General features: G+C 33.3%; 1 protein-coding gene and 1 long non-coding RNA gene across 2 annotated transcripts; one reads left to right on the plus strand and one right to left on the minus strand.

The window, feature by feature from the left end:
• Positions 1 to 12,190: 12,190 nt before the first annotated feature.
• On the plus strand, positions 12,191 to 15,785 carry LOC146909615 (uncharacterized). Its single transcript, XR_015019824.1, has 2 exons — positions 12,191 to 12,956; positions 13,059 to 15,785. It is a non-coding gene; the product is annotated as an uncharacterized LOC146909615 (long non-coding RNA).
• Positions 15,786 to 18,587: 2,802 nt separating this feature from the next.
• On the minus strand, positions 18,588 to 20,196 carry LOC146909616 (F-box protein At2g26850-like). Its single transcript, XM_085725860.1, has 5 exons — positions 19,725 to 20,196; positions 19,522 to 19,595; positions 19,239 to 19,414; positions 19,054 to 19,128; positions 18,588 to 18,946 (listed from the first exon to the last, which is right to left on the minus strand). Exons 1-5 carry the CDS (start codon positions 19,782 to 19,784, stop codon positions 18,756 to 18,758), a joined length of 576 nt encoding a protein of 191 aa, XP_085581986.1. The 5' UTR covers positions 19,785 to 20,196; the 3' UTR covers positions 18,588 to 18,755.

Consider the following 20,196-nt stretch of genomic DNA (forward strand, 5'->3'; position numbering starts at 1 on the left):
ACAAAGCATACATATATATATATATATATATATATATATATATATATATATATATATATATATATATGCTTTGAAAAACATTTGTTTTCACTAATAGGAACATTAGCAAAACAATATATATATATATATATATATATATATATATATATATATATATATATATATATATATATATATATATATATATCTATATATATAGGGTTTTGTTACAAGCCACCCTTTGGTGGTGTCTTTTATCAAGTCACACCTTAAGGTGTGATTTTCACTTTTTAGTTATAACTTTGCTAAAAGACACCTTCATCAAAGTAAGTTGGTGTCTTTTCGCAAATGCTCATAGAGTAACTTGATAAAAGACACCTTCACAAAATGTGTCTTCTATCATAACCCATATATATATATATATATATATATATATATATATATATATATATATATATATATATATATATATATATGGTTTTGCTAGAAGACACATTTTATGAATGTGTCTTTTAGCAAGTTACTCTATGAGCATTTGCGAAAAGACACCAACTAATTTTTATGAAGGTGTCTTTTAGCAAAGTTATAACTAAAAAGTGGAAATCACACGTTGATGTGTGGGTTGCTAAAAGACATCTTCATGAGTGGCTTCTAGCAAAACCCATATATATATATATATATATAAATGAAATTTGTTTGGATCCTTCATGATTAAGTAATAGACATTTTTTGTGTCTATTAAAATAAATATTCAACAAAAAATGAAATAAACAATTTTCAAAACCGGTGGAAAGGCATGGAAATGGGATCTACCTTGAACATACCGTTACGTTTGTTTGTTTCTTATTGTTTATTTAGTAAATAGTTGCTTAAGTTAAGAACAAGTAATGGTATGCCAACAATAAAGTTAAGGAAACTGAGCAACCCATCATATACGGCATTTGGAAAGCTTTTTTTTAATAGAAAGATAGGAAAAGAGACATTTTTATTAACCAATTAATGATCATTTTTAATTAATTCGGACGGCTAGAAATAAAAGTTATTTCAAAAGTACAAACACCCTTTCACACTCATCAAACTTTATAACATCAGCCTCACAATTTCACAAATCACAATTAGGAGGTCTTAGTCCAAAAAAAGAGCATAATTATAGTTCAATTCTTACATAATTTATTATATGTTCTCTTAAAATAATCTCAATAATAAGGTTAGTGATAATTGGTGTGATCGGAGTGATAAGTAATTTGGATTCTTTCATCATGTGGACTATGTTTCATTCTCACTCCATGCCTGAAGTGACAACTCTTACATGTACGGTTGATCTTTAAGGAGATTATTCTCTATGATTAGACACGAATTATACATTCTAGAATCCTAAAAACAAATTAGTGATAAATATGCTTTTTTATTTAGCTAAGCAAAGAGTGAAAGATGCAACATTATTATACATATTATGAATTCCAAAGAAAATATATCCCCAAATAATTAAGAGAGCTCACCTCCAAAATATATTGATAAAAAGTAAGTTGCTAATCCAAAATACACATATTAGTCCATATTCCATTTTAATTTGGAAATATAAAATCCTACAAATGCATGGTGTAGCTATGATGAATTTTATTCATCTATCAAACAAGATTAAAATAGGCCTTCCACTTTTCAATATCTTCCTTGTTATTGAGTTTTCTTATTCCACCAAAGAAGTAAACTTCAGAGCTATATTGTTCCTTATAATTGTTTTTGTTCAGCCTTGCTCTTCTCAACATCATCGTACTTTGAGGTAAGTTCATGAATTCCACCACCAATGTGTCTGTCAAACAATATAAATATCTATAAACATTGTACCATATTTTCACCTCCAAATTTATGAAGAAAAAAAAACAAAAATAAATATTTATTAAGTGAATTTATATTGACAACGACAATGATTCACATCCTTGTCACATGATTCCATATGGTCAACTACAGCAAACGACCACCCTATATAACTCACCAAAATAAAACTATATCAATTATCTAGAAGAAATAATAAATATGTGTTACTCATTGTAAATTTGTAGACAAAAATAATCAAGATAGAGTGATACAAATTTCGAAGGTAAATCTTCATAATATAAATGAAAGGCTCATTGAAAGTTTATTACTGTTGTTTTTGGATTTCCAAACTGTTGTATTTGGATTTCCAAATTCTATTATCTACCGAAGTTGTTACTAGGTTGAGTCACGACCAGGTCGCTCTCTTTAAGACGTTTCGTGGCACTACCCAAAATTGTGCAAGGTAGACTATCAACCACGCCGCCTCCAGGATAAAACAAGCCCAGCTACAACTGTTCGATTAACTACTGCACTGTAGAAAATCGTTCGAGAATTACACCGTCAAATATGGTACTAAGACCACTCTTTAATACTGAAACCACTTTAATATGGTATTATTACCATTCTATTATGGTGCTAAGACCACTCAAATATGGTGTTTCCACCATTCTAACCTTTAAGTTCTCCAAACTTTCAATATGGTACTACGACCACTCAAATATTGTGATACCACCATTTCTCCTCAAATAGAAAAATATTTAAATGATTTATATACTGTTAAGATCATTCATAATTCCGACGGGATATTATTATTACGAAAGGGACTATGATCTTAATAGTACTCTTTATTCCGAAGGGACTTATATTATCGAAAGGGACTATGAACTTAAGACCACTCTTAATTCCGAAGGGACATTAAACCGAAAAAGGGACTATGGTCTTAAGAACACTCTTAAAATATGGTTCAATCGATTGATCGAAGCCACTCGATACGGTACGTAACCGCTCTATTTGAAACCGAAAGGGACAGAAAGGAGTAGAAGCAGAAGAAACTTGTTAACACAAGTCGGAGGGAGAAGAGAAGAAAAGAATTCCCGACAACTCAATGAAATTCTTTTCGGTGTGTGGAATGCACTATGTGAGTTCTCTATTTATAGGGAAAATTCACAACTAATAAGTGAGAAACTTTGGGAACAAGTAATATGAGAAACTTTGGGAACAAGTAACATATTACTTTGCGATTAAGTAATTCACATATTAGATCTAGTACAAAAATATCTTAATTGAGTACTAAAATATATTAAATTTAGTACAAAAATATATCATATTATGTACCAAAATATTTTAGCAAAACTTGGGGACTAAGAAAGCACTTTCTAATAATGATTAAATTAATTATTTAATTTATCATTTCCAAATAATAAAATATATATCAATATATATTTTTTCTCTAGTGCTTATGTACCCCCATTAATCAGAGGTACACCCCCACTATATAAACACTACTAATGTTGGGACTTCCACTTTTTTCAATTCACACAACACTAGTTCTACCTAACATGGGAATTTGTGTTTAGTCTTTTTTACTCAATTTCCACACATGTTCCAACAATTACTTACCATAAGGTTGTGTTTTATTCATTCTTGTTTGTATCTCAATATAGTCTCCAGGTTTTAAATCACTTAGACATGTGAATTTTTTATAACCGATTGCAAATGTCTCAAGATAGTTTAAGCCACCCGGTCATTGGAGACCTGTAAAGTCAAAAACACTTTATTTACGTTAGTAAATCAGTTCCATATCTACTTTATTGAACTAGTAGTATGTACGTCCTCGTGAGCTTAACTCAGTTGATATGGACAATGCATAATATATGCAAGGTCCGGGGTTTGAACCCGGCCACCACAAAAAAAAAAAGTAGTAGTCTGTACCTTGCTCGAAAAGTATCTGTTATAGAGTCATAGCTGACTATGGCATCATAACAAGAAATCAGAGACCTATAGCTCTGGAATCAAAGTTACAAATGATCAAAACTAATGGTAAAAGTAAGGGATAGAAATTATATAAACCCTAAAGTTGGGAAATTAAGAATTAATTAGTCTTACCGTATAAAGTTGAGCAGGAAACCAGAAGCGGCCTGTCTCAAGACAGATAAACAAAGCCTTTTTTGAACAATTTTTAATCAAATTAATCACTGGCTGATAGTTTTCCAAGTATGAAAAATTTCCAAGAAGCGGCCAGGCGCTAAAAGTTCCACATGATCCACTCAGATTGAGTTGCAAGAATAAATTTCCTGCGTTTGTCATCTTTGTTTTATGATATTGCCATTCTTGGTGAGCAACGTCGCCAACAACCCTACTCCATTTCTGCTCGACAAATTTCTCCCATAAATAATCTTGTCTACTCCTTATTCTCAAAAGAGTACATACTTGTGCTACCATGCATAAATCTCGTGGTGAGAGGCGCTCGAGAATGCAATCCAAAATCGCATTGGGCAAATCCAAGAGAGGGAGCTTTTTATCTTCTTGATTTTCTAGTTTTGGTACTGAGTTCTTCTTATATGACATTGTGTTTTGTAGAATCTAAAGAATCCAAGAGGTTGAAAGGATTTCACTGCTTTCACATCACACAAAGTCAAAATAGGGAAAGAAAGAATCGTCATCTACACTTAGTGTTGTTTCTACGTTGTTCTTCTTTAGACTATGCATATGTTTTTCTTTATAATTAGATAGAGGCATGTATGTTTAATGCATGCCTTTCACCACAAGAATGAGGGAGAATAACAAAAATTTAAAGGAGACATGAACAATTAATATTTACAATTTCTTAAACCATAAAATAACAAAGTATAATACGATGAAGACGCAAATGCAGATTCTTTTATGGTTTGTTATTTTAAGCAAAATTGTAATCCACTTGGTTTGATCTGGTGGTGTTGGCCCGTGACCTTAGAATGTGCTCCTCTTAAGATCCGACGATCGAATATGCATGATGCCAATTTCGATGGACCGGCATAGCTTCTTAAAAAAATGATTAGGACACAAATTGGTCAGAGTGGATTATAATTTTTCTTAAAATTCCCGCTACCTTGCGAGGTTCTTTTAAGCAAAATTAGGGGTGCAAGGACATCAATATGAATTACTGATATCCAAACTACCTTTGCTACTTTTGATTGCACACTATTTATATTCCGAATATTAGGAAAGAAGAGAAATGAGAGTAAAATGATTTGTTATTGATGAATTGATCATTACAACTGGTATATATATAAAACTGTAAGTGCATGGTAACCTATCATAAGCATGCAATATATGATAAGAACCCTAACAGCTGTAACTTGCTCATCAAGGAATTGTAAACTAAGTGATATTATGATCACTGAGTAATATCCCCCCACAAGTTGGAGGTTGATAGATGTTAATCAAGCCCAACTTGGATAATAAGGCATGAAATGTCTTTGGAAGTAAAGCTTTTGTAAAGAAATCAGCTACTTGGTCTTGTGAAGAAACTGGTAGCAGCTTAAGTATGCCAGAATGCAGCTTCTCTCTGATCAAATGGCAATCAATTTCTAAATGTTTTGTGCGCTCATGAAACACAGGGTTAGAGGCAATGTGAATGGCACTCTGATTGTCACAATAAAGCACCGGAAGCTTGGTACAAGAGACATGCAAATCTCTGAGAAGATACAGAATCCACTGAAGCTCACAAGTAGCAGATGCAAGAGCTCTATATTCAGCCTCAGAAGAAGATCTGGATACAGTGATCTGCTTCTTTGTCCTCCATGAAATGAGAGAGCTTCCTAAAAAGAAACACTGACCAGAAATTGATTTTCTAGTGTCAAGACAGCCAACCCAATCTGCATCTGAAAATCCTTGGAGGGCAAGAGAAGTGTTTCTGGGAAAGAACAAACCATTGCCTGGACAACCCTTGAGGTACTTTAAGACTCTGAGAGCTGCATGGTGATGAACTTGAGTTGGTTTAGAGAGAAACTGACTCAGTTGCTGGGTGATGAAAGTAATGTCTGGCCTGGTAGTGTTAAGATATAGCAGTCTACCTACTAATCTCCTATATGCATGAATATCATCATAGAGAGGGCCAGAATCATGATGAAGCTTAACTGATGAATCTGAAGGAGTGGATACAGGTTTGGAACCTATAGTACCTGAATCATCAAGTAAGTCCAAGCAATATTTTCTCTGACATAGAGAAATACCTGATTTGGAATGTGCAACTTCAATGCCTAAGAAGTATTTTAACTGGCCCAAATCCTTGATTTTAAACAATGAATCCAAAACACATTTGATGTGAGTGAATTCCTGAAGAGAATTGCCTGCAAGGATGATGTCATCCACATAAACTAAAAGAATAGTAAATGAGGATGATGTTTTCTTCACAAACAAGGAATGATCAGAGGCTGCCTGAATGTAATCATGTTGCATGAGAGTGGAAGTTAATCTTTCATACCACTTCCTACTGGCCTGTTTCAAACCATACAAGGACTTCTGCAATTTACACACTTGGTTTGGTTTATCAGTCTTAATGCCAGGTGGAACTATCATGTATACATCTTCTTGAAGTTCACCATGAAGAAAGGCATTATTAACATCAAGCTGATGAATGTGCCAGTTATGAATTGAAGATAAAGCAATGACCAATCTCACAGTTGTAAGCTTGGCAACTGGAGAATATGTGTCAAAGTAATCCAAGCCTTCAATCTGATTGTATCCTTTGGCCACAAGCCTAGCTTTGTATCTCTCAATTGAACCATCAGCATGAAACTTGATTTTATATATCCATCTGCAACCAATAGGCTTGACATTGGGAGGTAAATCCACAAGCTTCCAAGTACCAGTTTTCTCAAGAGCTTGAAGTTCAGTTTGCATAGCATTCTTCCAACTATCAAATTTACTTGCCTCAGCATATGATGTGGGCTCAGATTGAGAGTGAAGGGACATAACAAAAGAAGAATGAGTGTTAGATAACATGTGATGAGAAACATAATGTGAAATGGGATATGTGGATGCATGAATGTTATTGCAAACATAATCTTGCAAATAAGAAGGAGTAGTAATATTTCTGGTAGAATGTCTGGGAACAAAGGGAACAACAGTTGAAGAGGAAGGGACAGATTCAACAATGGGAGAGGGCTGTGAAGAAGAAGTAGTAGTAGGTGGAGAAACAATGTCATCAAAAATGGGAGGTTGTGAAGGAGAAGTATCAATAGAAGGAGAAGGAGAATGATGAGAGAAATACTCCCAATCAGGTGAAGTAGAGGAGGGTGAATGAGGATAAGGGATATGATTTTCATGGAAAGTCACATGCCTAGAAACAAAAATTTCTCTGGAATGGAGATCATATAATGTGAAACCTTTATAACCTGTCTTGTAACCCAAGAAAATGGATTTTCTAGCTCTAGGCTGTAACTTTGTTCTATGAGATTGTAAGGTGGAAGCATAACAAAGGCATCCAAAAACTTTAAACAAAGAAATGTTAGGAAGTTTATGATGAAGCATGAAATAAGGTGAGTGATTTTGTAATATAGGTGTAGGAACTCTATTAATAAGGAAAACTGCATGATGAATAGCATAAGACCAAAAAGAGGGTGGAAGTTTGGATTGATACAATAAGGCTCTTCCAATATTTAAAATATGTTGATGTTTTCTTTCAACCCTACCATTTTGTTGTGGGGTTTCAACACAAGATTTTTGATGAATAATACCATGAGATGCATAAAATGAAGGTAAATTGAATTCAGGACCATTATCAGATCTTATGAACTTGGGGGTTGTATGAAAATGATTTTTGATCATGAGAATGAAGTTCTGGACATGACTAGATACTTCAGATTTGGTTTTAAGAAGAATAACCCAAAGGAATCTGCTATGGTCATCTAAAATGGTAAGAAAGTACCTATGTCCATGCACAGAAGTGACAGATAAAGGACCCCAAATGTCCATATGTATAAGCTCAAAATTGGTAGAAGCATATGAAGAACTAGAGATAAAAGGTAAATGCTTATGCTTGGCAAAGTGACAAAGATCACAAGTATCTTTATTATTGAAAGCAATATCAGGATACAAAAGAGACATTTTGGAAAGTCTTTGATTAGACAAATGACCAAGTCTAAAGTGCCATAAGGCATCATTGGGTACAAAATGATCATTTTTATTACAACTGAAAGGTAAAATAACATTGCAAGAAGCACTAGAAACAGAAGGTGACTCAATATTTGAAGCCTTGCATGTAGGGTAAAACTTGTACAAGCCATCCACTTGTTTAGCCAAACCAATCATCTTGAAAGACTGTGTGTCCTGCATGATACATTTGTCAAGATGAAATTGAAAGAAACAAGACAATGATTCACATACTTTGGCTACAGAAATGAGATTGAGTTTAAAATGAGGTGAATAAAGAACATGATGCAAGGTAAACTTGGAATTGAAAGAGACAGTACTAGCATGATAAGCTAATACCAAATTACCATTAGGTAAAGAGACATACATAGGTTTGATTCTATAAAAGGAACTGAAATATGAAAGATCACAACAAATATGCTCATTTGCACCTGAGTCAATGAGCCAAAAGGAAGGTTTACTTGTGGAAGAAGAAACAGAAGCAGATATACCTGCAGAAGCATCAGGTGTTGCAATGCTGGTGGAAGTGACATGATTTGAAGTAGCTTGTGAAGGAGGAGATGCTGAAACAACTAAATTTGATTGTTGTAGCATGGATACAAGCTGAGCAAGCTGCTCTTGAGAGAAACCAGCAGATGAAGAACTTGCAGAAGCACCTGAACTAGGAGAAGATGAAGTACCAGTTTCCACATCTTCTTGACAAGCAGCATTTGCATTGGCACGAGGCATGGATCTATTGTTAACATTGGGGTAACCATGCTTCATGTAACAAAAATCCACAGTATGATTTGTACGGTTGCAGAAAGTACAAAACCTAGTTGGTTTATTACCATAGGAACCTTTACCACGCCCTTGAGGTTTCCTTGATTCAGAAGCATTAATTTGAACAGAGGAATCTTCAGAAACACTTAATGAAGTGAGAGAAGCATGATTACTCTCTTCTTGAACAACCAAAGAGTAAACCTTGTTCAAAGAAGGAAGAGGATCAAGAAGAAGAACTTGAGTTCTCACCACAGAAAACTGATCATTCAAACCAGTTAAAAACTGCATTATTTGATCTTCATTTCTATGATACTTAGCAGTTCTTGAAGCAACACAACGACAGGGATGAACACAAACACAGTTAGGGATTGGTCTGTGTGAAGATAACTCTTCCCAAAGAGATTTCATTTCAGTGAAATACTCTAAAACACTCTTAGAACCTTGCTTCAAGTTGTTAATTGATGAACGCAAATTTGCAATACGAATACGATCAATTTTGGAAAATCTTTCTTTCAGATCAAGCCATACCTCAAGAGCAGTGTCACAAAACACAATAGTTGGTGCAATAGATTCTGACACCGAATTGATGAGACAAGATTGAACCAGATGATTACAACGTTCCCAAGCTGAACGGTTCAAATCATCTTCATCAGGAATTGGAATTGAACCATTGATGAAACCTAATTTGTTTTTCGTTCCTAAAGAGCGCTCAACAGTGCGGCTCCATGCAATGTAATTAGAACCAGTGAGCTTAGGAGTAATAGAAAGAGAATTAGGATTCTCACTAGGTTGAACGAAGTAAACAGATTCAGTATCAGGAGATGAATTACGAGGCGCCATGGAAATTCAGAGAAGAAATTAAGTTGCAGAAAAACAGAGTATGAAGAAGCTTCAATGAAGAAGATGAAGAGAAGCAAGAAATTGGTGCAACTGTGAAAATCAACGGCGTAACAAGGTTGAAACAACCACAAGAAGCAAAAATCACGGTGGAAAACAAGAATCAACACCGGAAAGAACAAGAATCAACGATCAAAATGATGATCGGAGAAGAAAATGCAGCGGAGAAAAAACGGTTACAAAACCGTTATTGGATCGTAACAACCTTTCTCCTATGGAGAAGAGGCGCATGATACCATATTAGGAAAGAAGAGAAATGAGAGTAAAATGATTTGTTATTGATGAATTGATCATTACAACTGGTATATATATAAAACTGTAAGTGCATGGTAACCTATCATAAGCATGCAATATATGATAAGAACCCTAACAGCTGTAACTTGCTCAGCAAGGAATTGTAAACTAAGTGATATTATGATCACTGAGTAATACCGAATTTAATTCATATACACAGTTATAAAGATATTATATTTCAGCAGTTCAATGCTAATGCCACAATTCCCCATAATTTCTCTTATTACTTTGTGACTCTTATATCAAATGTAAAGTCCCTGTGGAGTCTAGAGGAGTTCCACCCTATTTCTATCCGGAGGTTCCTCTATAAGTTGGTGGAGAAGGTTTTCATGTAAAGGCTAACTTCTGTGATGGACAAAATCACTTCCACAAATCAGTCTATTTTCATCAAAGATTGTCAGCTTGTGGATGGTGTGGTGGTCAATGAAATTGTTCATCTGGCTAGGAAGTTGAAAGGCTCGTGATTTATAAAATGAATTTTGACAAGGCCTACGACTTTGTGAATTGGGACTTCGTGGACTACATGTTGAGGAGGTTCGGCTTTGACGCAAAATGTTGTGATTGGATGCGCACTTGCGTCTTCTTCGAAAAAAAATATTGGTCTTTGTTAACGGTAGCCCTACTCAAGAGATCAACATTCAAAGAGGTCTCAAACAACTTGATGCCCTTTCTCCATTCTTCTTTCTCTTGGTGGCAGAGGGGATGATTATGTCTATCAAGAAGGTGGACTATTTGATTTTTTTTTTTTTTGAGGTTTCATATTGGTGACTCAGGCCTCTTTGTGTCTCACCTTTAGTAATGGTCATGGTTTAATAGGTTTCTTAGCCTAGGTGGTATAGTTGTTATGATCAATTTGGTCTTGAACTCAATCCTAATTATTTATCTCCCTTTTAAGAAGGCACATGTTAGGGTGCAGGGCCATACTGTTAAACTTAAGAGGAGATTCTTTTAGGGAGATTCCAAAGGGGGTAGTAAGATCCTACAAGAGAGGGGTCGCAGGTTGCGGAATCTCCATCTTGTTAATTTGACTTTTTTTTATAAGAGGTGTAATAAGATTGTTTCTAACAGTGAGACTTTTTGGAGAGATACTATTTGGGCTATGTACGATAGGGGATCCTTTCTTGGCTATCTAGGAGGGAGACCTTCGGGCTCCTCAACCTAGTGGGAAGATATTTCTCATCTAAGGTTTGCTATGTTTGTTCCTGGTGATAGGTTCTCCAAAGGCATGCCTAAGAAAGTGGGTAATGGTTGTTCTACCTTATGTTAGCATGTTTAGTTGTTCTACCTTATGTCACCAATGCATTCCTCTACTACCCTATCATGTGTCATTTAGTTGTGTAATAGAAATCCGATTAATGACTAAGAGTACATTTTCCCAGAAAAATAAAATTAGTTACGACTATAAACTCATCTACAAGTCAAAAAAAATTAAAGGCATGCATATGCTAACTAAATTAAACTATCACATTCGAGAGGACCCAATATTCTTGAATTTTTATAAAAAGCTCATATGTAGAAAAGTAGAGGAGACATTCATACCTTCTTTTTTAATTAAAAAAACTTTGTTTCAACTCGAATCTTAATCTATCCTTGTAACCTGCAGTTGGGTTGATCTCCTATACATACAGAAATTGTCACAATCAATGTCAATCAGCCGTAAAAGGAACAAGATAAGTATTATGTGAAATCTAAAAGGAAAAAGAATCATTTATACCTATCGCATTTGATATCAAGAAGATAGGGACATAACTCTACATTTTTTTTTTCATTTTTTTTCTCTCAAAAAAAAACTCTACATTTTTTTTAACAAATATAACTCTCAAAATCACTTTTATTTTTCCGACAAAGGGAAGAAATTTCTCAGATCCACAAATAGATCAAATGGAGGAAAATATAGAGACAATTTGAATGGCTTTTTTTTTTTTATGTTAATTTTATTTAGGGAAGACGATTTGAATGGTTGTCGATTTTGATATTAAAAAAAATAGAAGAGTATGTGAGAGGAAGATAGAGGTTGAGATAGGATAGTGAAATTAAGATTTGAAAAATTTGTTAAATTTTTGGATATCTTGGCGGCCACTGATTTTTTTCTTCCTCAATCAACAACATAAGGCATAAAAAGAATGGGAAAAGGGAATAGTCGAATTAGGGTTTCAAAGGGATACCTTAAAGCTCATATTTAACATACCTTTTTAGCCCAACCTACAACCCGAATAGTCCAATAGCCTATTAACCTTAGGTTGGGCCGAATAGTCCAACCTACAACATAAGTGTATTGCCCAAACCCAAGGGTTAGGTTAATACAAAACCATATTATACACTATAGTCATTAACCTTATGCAAAACATGGATGGTGGAGCAAGCTTAGCTCAAAAGTGAGGTTAACCAATGTTTTATCTTAGTAATAATGTATACTAGAATTAGAAAACGACAAAAATTGGAAGGAAAAAAAAAAAAAAAACTTCTACATCTACATCAGTTATCAACATTTATTTATCTATCTACCTACATTTATGAAAATGTTACTAGTAATAATATGAGTGAGAGTGATTTTGCACCAACTTTCCAAATCAATGGAACTCATTATCAACATTTTAGGCATTGTAATTAAGCTTTGCATTGAAAAATGGTTTCATAAAGAATCTTTTCAAAATAAATAGGTTTAACAAACTTTGTTTCTTTGTCATGTTATACATCGATCTCTCTCCTTTTCTCTCTTGCTTTTCTTCCATCTTTCTCCACCAAATGTATTTCTTTTGCTCCCTCACTCCATTGCAGATGCTTCATTGGGTTCTACAAGGGAGTTATAATTTCTGAAGGGGGAGAAAAGATTCAAAGAATATGGGTTAAGTTGTGTGGTGGTCATCTTAGCTTCTACATTCCAACAATAGTTGTGTATGTAGTATGTCTAAGATAGCAGCCCTCACAATTTAATGGTCTATTGAATCTTTTCTTCCCACTTCAAAAGTTGTAACTTCCATCGAAAAAAATAACATCTAGTGAAATCAACATATTTCCTTGGCTAATTATTTACTGCACAAGAAGTTAGTACACTTCAAGAAATGGGAAATCAGGTACAATTTCTTATTTTGTTTAATATATTGCATTATTATTTTTCTCGTTTCGAAGTTATGTATTTTTGAAGTTGATTTTCTCATTCTATCTAATACTTTCAGGTTGCAAATATTGGATCAAGAACATCAATTTTTACCTAGTTAATCAAACTTTAGATATATAGTATCTTTTTTTTTTCGATAACAAAGTATCTTTGTTATTTAGTATTCAAATTAATTAAAACTTAAAAAGAAATAAAAAAAATACCGGATGAGTGCTTCAATTTTAAGTTCTGTCCTAATCATATGCTAATATGTAGAATATAATGACAATCAAGAGCCATTTACTCAATTGGTGTAATGCTTACCGTTATAGAGTTTTCCAACCGTTGTTCTTTGGCTTTCATGGCCATTAATATCATTGATTTTTCTGTGAGGATATGGCAACGGTAATGTAGAAATTCATGAAGCATGAAGCCACTTGCAACATATATAAAAGACGTGAAACTATGGCAAAAAGGGAGTGTGGTCAAAAATCAAGTTCATCATCCTTTCTATTAAGCTTCCTTCTTTTTATTGTTCTTTTGTAATTTTGGGCATTGTTTGTGAAGCTCCAACATGTTGGCCTCGAGTGCACGAGTTCTGACACGTAGTTGTGTAAACCTTGGGGAGCAAAACCGGATATTGGGTTGCACCAGAGGTCCACCGGAAATTTGCTTTCAGGGCAGTGATTTATGTCACGGCACAACAACTCTCTTCTATCTTTCCTAACTATTCGAAATCTATTCTTTATTCTATTAATATTTCCAACAATCTGAAAGCAAATTTTTATTGATTTAGTTAATTATATTCGGAAATATTAACTTTGTGGTTTTTCTTTGTATATGGTTGGTCCGAGTTACATGGAAAGGATCACTCAATGCCTTCATCAAGTGGATGGTAAAGAACGTTGTGGGTGAGAGTTCAAATGAATCGTCATCTAATTTGAGGTAAACAGATGAGCTTGAAGTCCAAGTAAGTGTTTTAAACTCAAGGACATGTATGTAGATATATTTTTGAATCAAATGATAAAAGAATTGCCATGTCCATGATTGCCGGAAATTATACAAATATGTTTTGGCTTGGTGATAAATTGCAAGAAAATATAAATTGAAATTTCTATATGGTGATAGTTTGACTATAATTTGAGATGCATCTATGAAAGTTTGGTACCTTAAATTCTTAATAATGGACTCATAGGTTTGAGACCTTCATGCTTCTTGGTGTTATGGTTATATTTATACATCTACGAAAAAACCTTTGTGGAATTTATATAATAAGTGGATGCATAAATTTTATAACTATATGTTAGGAAAATTCTCTTACAATTTATGGAATTTTCTAACGATATTTCGTGGCCTAAATATGATTATTTTTGGCAGTTGCTTCATTTCTAAAGTTAAGAACTTTTATGATTTTTTTTTTTTTTAGACTATATGATAGCTAAAAATTAAAATAAATTTATGTGTGTGATTATGCATATATTTCTATCTATCCATAAATATCCTATTATCTTTGGAGTATGCATGTTTTAATAAACTTGTGAAGAAATAAATTTTGTTGTATATGATATATATGCTAGAATTTTTTTGAAGGTGATGTATTGTTGATGACTTATTTGGTCATATATCATTCATATTTAACTTTCTCTTATATGTGGGTGAAAGCAAAAGAAAAAGGTAGAAAAGTTATTCTCCATGCATAAATTATTTAAAATGTGGGGGTTATGAGTATTTTCCTTGATTTGGTAAATGATGTTAGTTTTGCTTCTAATCTTGTTATTTTCAATTGAGTTCAAAGTATTGAAATTGTTGGACCAAAGGGAAGTAATAGTATTAGAGAAAAAATGGCATAGATGGTATAATACTATTCTTTTAGTAAAAGTAGAATATATTTCTAAAATTAATGAATAAAAGTATATGCTTAAGAAATTTTACGATTTATGAGGATTGCAATAGAATTAATAAATTCTATTTTATTGTTAAGAAATAAGGCAATTGTAGAGAAGTGCATTTCAGAATAAATATGGTTTGAATTGGATGCATTTGCCTTAAGATATTGTAATCTCATAGATAGTAAGTGGAATTTCAAAAGATAACCTCTCAATTTGAGTGTGAGATAATTGATTGTGTGTGTATTTTATAAATTATATTAAATGTGACATTGCATGTGATAAATTGAATAGATTGAGTATATAGACTCATGATTTCAATTGTGATTATTTAAATGGACAATCATGTTTTCTAAAAATATCTAAAAATTAATTTGGATATTACATTTTTTATGATTGTCTATTTTAGAAGAATTTTATATTGTAAATTGGATCTCCAATAAGGATGAGGTGAGTTCCCTTGTGAAGCACTTATTTATTTCATGATGATGTGATATCTCTTGGAAATAAATAAGCACACTATGCATAGTCAAATTTACTAATGGAATCAATATTCCCAGCTCTTGAATTTGCAGGTCAAGGAGCATAATCGTTGAAAGACTCGGTGTGAATGAGATTCTTTTGTTGCGGAGATCCACACCTTCTAAATATTTTGTGATCACAAGCTATAGTGTCTATGAGAGACGACACAAATCCTTTTGTGAAAGGAATTGAAAATAATGTTATCTCACTATATGAGAAGTGATATAAGAAAGAAAAAAAATTAAGATCCTTATGTGAAAGGATTACCCAGGAAAGTTGTCTTGGATACGTCGAGGGGGATGAATTTAAAGCCTTGAGTGGAGGAAAATATGGTGGATACCCAATTTGTGGTCAAACGAAGCCATATGAATACTCCTATATGCACTACATTTTTCATCCCTATGGCGTGTGGTAGTGCTTAATGTGAGGTTGAGCTTTTAGCTCTTAAATGAGTTCATAGCCCTAATTTTTTGGGTGGTCCGTATGAGACGGACTTGATGGACTCACCGCTTGTTAAATTTGAGGTTGAACATTTTTTTTATGTTCTTAATAAATTCATAGCCTTTTATGGTGGTGCTTTTGAGACGCACTTGATGAATTTACCTACTTGAGTGTGAAGGCCTAGACCACCTTCTATGAAAGACTTGGGCAATCTTTCTCGAGCACTCATGAGAGACCCAAGGTGATAAAGGTCTTAAATATTGTGAAACTATTTATCGCGGAGCTATCACAATTTTAAAGGTAAAAGTGCGTGTTGTGGGGGGTCTCATCTTTAGTCTATTAAGTTCAAGAGTAATTCACTTTATAGATAGAAGATGTTGTCTCACTTTACTACGTATTAATTCAATCCTCGTGACATTAACACTTAAGCATGAAAAACCTTTCCTTGCCCAAGATATCAATCTCTTTTCTTTGTCAAGTTTTCAATTCCTTCTCTTTGATTGCCATTAGTGGGGAATTGTAGAATATAATGACAATCAAGAGCCATTTACTCAATTGGTGTAATGCTTACCGTTATAGAGTTTTCCAACCGTTGTTCTTTGGCTTTCATGGCCATTAATATCATTGATTTTTCTGTGAGGATATCGCAACGGTAATGTAGAAATTCATGAAGCATGAAGCCACTTGCAACATATATAAAAGACGTGAAACTATGGCAAAAAGGGAGTGTGGTCAAAAATCAAGTTCATCATCCTTTCTATTAAGCTTCCTTCTTTTTATTGTTCTTTTGTAATTTTGGGCATTGTTTGTGAAGCTCCAACGTGTTGGCCTCGAGTGCACGAGTTCTGACACGTAGTTGTGTAAACCTTGGGGAGCAAAACCGGATATTGGGTTGCACCAGAGGTCCACCGGAAATTTGCTTTCAGGGCAGTGATTTATGTCACGGCACAACAACTCTCTTCTATCTTTCCTAACTATTCGAAATCTATTCTTTATTCTATTAATATTTCCAACAAATTATACCTAAAAAATAATTGAAAAGAAACTTGTCATATAATGTGTTTCAGTAAAAACATAAAACTAATTTTAATAATCAAAGTTTGTGGTCTTGTTCTCTTCTCCTTGTAAGTTTTTTATAACTTGGTATCCGAACCAAATAATTCTCACCGTCCATTTGTGAGGGGTCAATTAAAGTACTGACTAATCCATCAAAATTGAGAGCAGAAGAGTCGTACTTGAGACCTTAAAAAGAACACACTCTAAATGGATTCTAAGTATAATATTTTTAAAAGATTAATCCGCTTATACCAAATATCTTTCAATTGAATTGGCAATCAAAAACATTTTGTAGTCTTTACGTGGAATATTTTTTTTAATCAGTAAAATTGTAATAACTTACAAGACTAACTTGTTACAAACATCTAACTTAAAAGATCACATATGAATTTGACTTAAAATATAATACCCTTGAAGCATTCACGATGGAGAACTATATGTTTTTATACTTAAATGGATCTCACGTGTACACATAACTCTTATTTTTTTTTTTTTTATGATAATACTTAATAAATATTTTATCCCTCCAATTCAACATCTCTACAAAATTATTAAATAAGTCTCATTTATAATTATATATCATTACATTTTAATGTTTTAATATTAAAAAAGTGTAGGACTTGTGAAGAGAGATAAAGCTTATTTGAGCTCCTATTCTCTAAAAGTACTATTTTTTTGTTTTCTCCTTAATGAGATAAGACTTATGAAACTAAGTCACACCAATTGTTAGCGGTCTTAGTTACTATATAACCTTGTGAATAGCATTAAGTATAGTTGAGACCTATGCCTTAAGATTGAGTAAATAGCCCCACACACAAAAAAAAAAAAAACCAAAATTGTAAATTCTTGGAAATACCTCCCTCAAATTAGACAAAAGGCAAAAAAATTCTTAAAATTGTTAAATGTTTATTGGTTTGCTCCTCCGTTAGTCAACATGGTATGGTAGTTAACCGTCTATGTGACACTACCACATGATCTAAAATATAATGGCATGTCATATGGGTAATTGCTTTAACTTTTTCCATTTTTATTGAAAAAAATATCTGAATTTTTTCAATGGTAACATTGCACCTATAAGCAAATATCCCCTCAAATTTCACACTTATGTACAAAATGCCCCGATCAAATTAAACAAATTTGTCCTTTAGGAAGTCATTTGTGACAAACAGTTGTTTGACCAGGTTTTATTTGACAAGTGCATCTGTGCATGGACTACATCATTGCACTTTCATGCACCCTTCCAAGAGTTTATCGTCAAGTTGCTTCATTCATGGGTCTTTCATTGCTCACATCATATATAACTATCACTAATATGCTTGGTAAACATGAAAAGATCGAAGAAAATAACACTGTTGGAGGAGATGATGAGCAAGATATTTACTAGGTTATTTGTGCATCACTATAAGGACATTGACCCTAATGGATCTTGTCATACCCATCACTCTTTTTGCAGGATATATACTTGAAATATCGTGGGTGAACATTGAATGATAAAAATGCTGGAGTAAGAACAACTTCAATAATAGCACTGAAAAATCTCTGAGATGGATGATGACGTACCAACCCTCGCCACTACAAAGAGTATAACCATCCAATTTCAATCTCACCCACCTTGGTTAATTTATCCACAACCATCCCATAGTTGGATTGAATAAGATCATGTCAAATACTAGCATTTGACTATGTAGCACACATCCATAATATTTTAAATCAAGAAATAAAATTACAACATTACTATTAAACAAGTTACATTTGTCTCACATCATGCACAGTTCTGCTCAATTGTTTGAACATGTTTTTTCCCATCCTCCTTTGAAAGAAATTAATGTATTTAAGACCAAATTGAAATTGTAATAAATAGCATAGTCAACTCATTCAATAGGCGCAAACCTATTATTTCTAGTCAAAATGACTTTGTTCCACTTTTCAATCTCCTCCTCATCAAGTTTTCTGATTCCATTGAGAAAGTTGAATTCTCTATATGCTTCTCTATGTTTCATTGATTTACTCATTGAATACTCCACGTAGAAGTTGCATCTGGAAAACCCCATAATCAAAATGTCTGACAACAAAAATTGTAAATTTTCAATAGCCTTGCATTTCAAAGAAAACAAGAAAGGAACAAAAATGACATAAAAAATAGTTGGATATCTATTTATGAAACATTACCACTATCTATGCATGAGCAATGATTAACATCCTGGTCACATGACTCCAAATGGCAAACTACAGCATGCGCCCAATCTATATATAACTCATTCAAAAATAAATAAATAAATTAGCTATATGATTACCATTTTTTATACACAATGAAATTGGATAAGAGTATATATGATAAAGTGGATCTTTGTTACCAAAAATAGGGAATGTTCTTCTTCCTCTCTTTTGAATCTCGATATAATCTCCTGGTTTCAAATTATTCAGATGGTTATGCTCATAATAATCCACTAAATAAGTCTTTGGTGGTGGCATTCTCAACATATCCCAGGGAATATCTCTCTCAATCAATCGCCTTTTGCCATATGGAGTCCTATAAAATTGATAGCATTTGAAATACAATTACAACAAAAGTATATTGTGGCATGTTGATTAAATTTATGTTTCATATTAAATTTATTATAAGGGAGTGAATTGTACCTTGATTGAAAGGTGTTTGTTTTAGAATCATAACTAACAATGGCATCATAACAGTATAATGTTAACAGTGTAGCCTGCATGAAAAGTTCTATATGATTAAACTGATTTTAAATCAAAGAATAAAAGAAGTATAGACACAAAAAATACTTAGACTATAGTATATAACAATAAAATTACATAATAGTAGTTATTGTTGATCATACCTTATAAACTTGAGCAGGAAACCAGAAACGGCCAGTCTCAAGAAAAATATATAGAGCCATTTTTTAATGATTTTTAATCAAATCAGTCATGGATCTATTGCTTCTCAAATAAGAATGAACACGTTCAAATGAAGAACCACCACTAATAATACCTAATGATCCACTCAAATTCTGATCCACTAATAGTTCCTTATATTTTGTTGTATGATACTCCCATTCATGGTAAGCATCATTACCTAGCAACCTGCTCCATTTTCGTTCCACATGTTTCTCCCACAGATGATCCCTTCTACTAATATTCCTCAAACGAGTACACACTTGTGCTACCCTAAACAAATCTTGTGGTGAAAGACACTTGAGGATGCAATCCACAAGTTCATCAGGTAAATCTAAAAGAGAAACTTTGCAATCCCCTTGATTCTTCAATCTTGGTACTACTGAGTGGTTTGCCAATGAATTTATGATTTGTGAA

The sequence above is a fragment of the Medicago sativa genome, chromosome 7 (genome assembly GCF_051527215.1).
Source record: "Medicago sativa cultivar Bolivia chromosome 7, Bolivia_mono, whole genome shotgun sequence".
In the NCBI taxonomy this organism is placed as follows: Eukaryota; Viridiplantae; Streptophyta; class Magnoliopsida; order Fabales; family Fabaceae; genus Medicago; species Medicago sativa.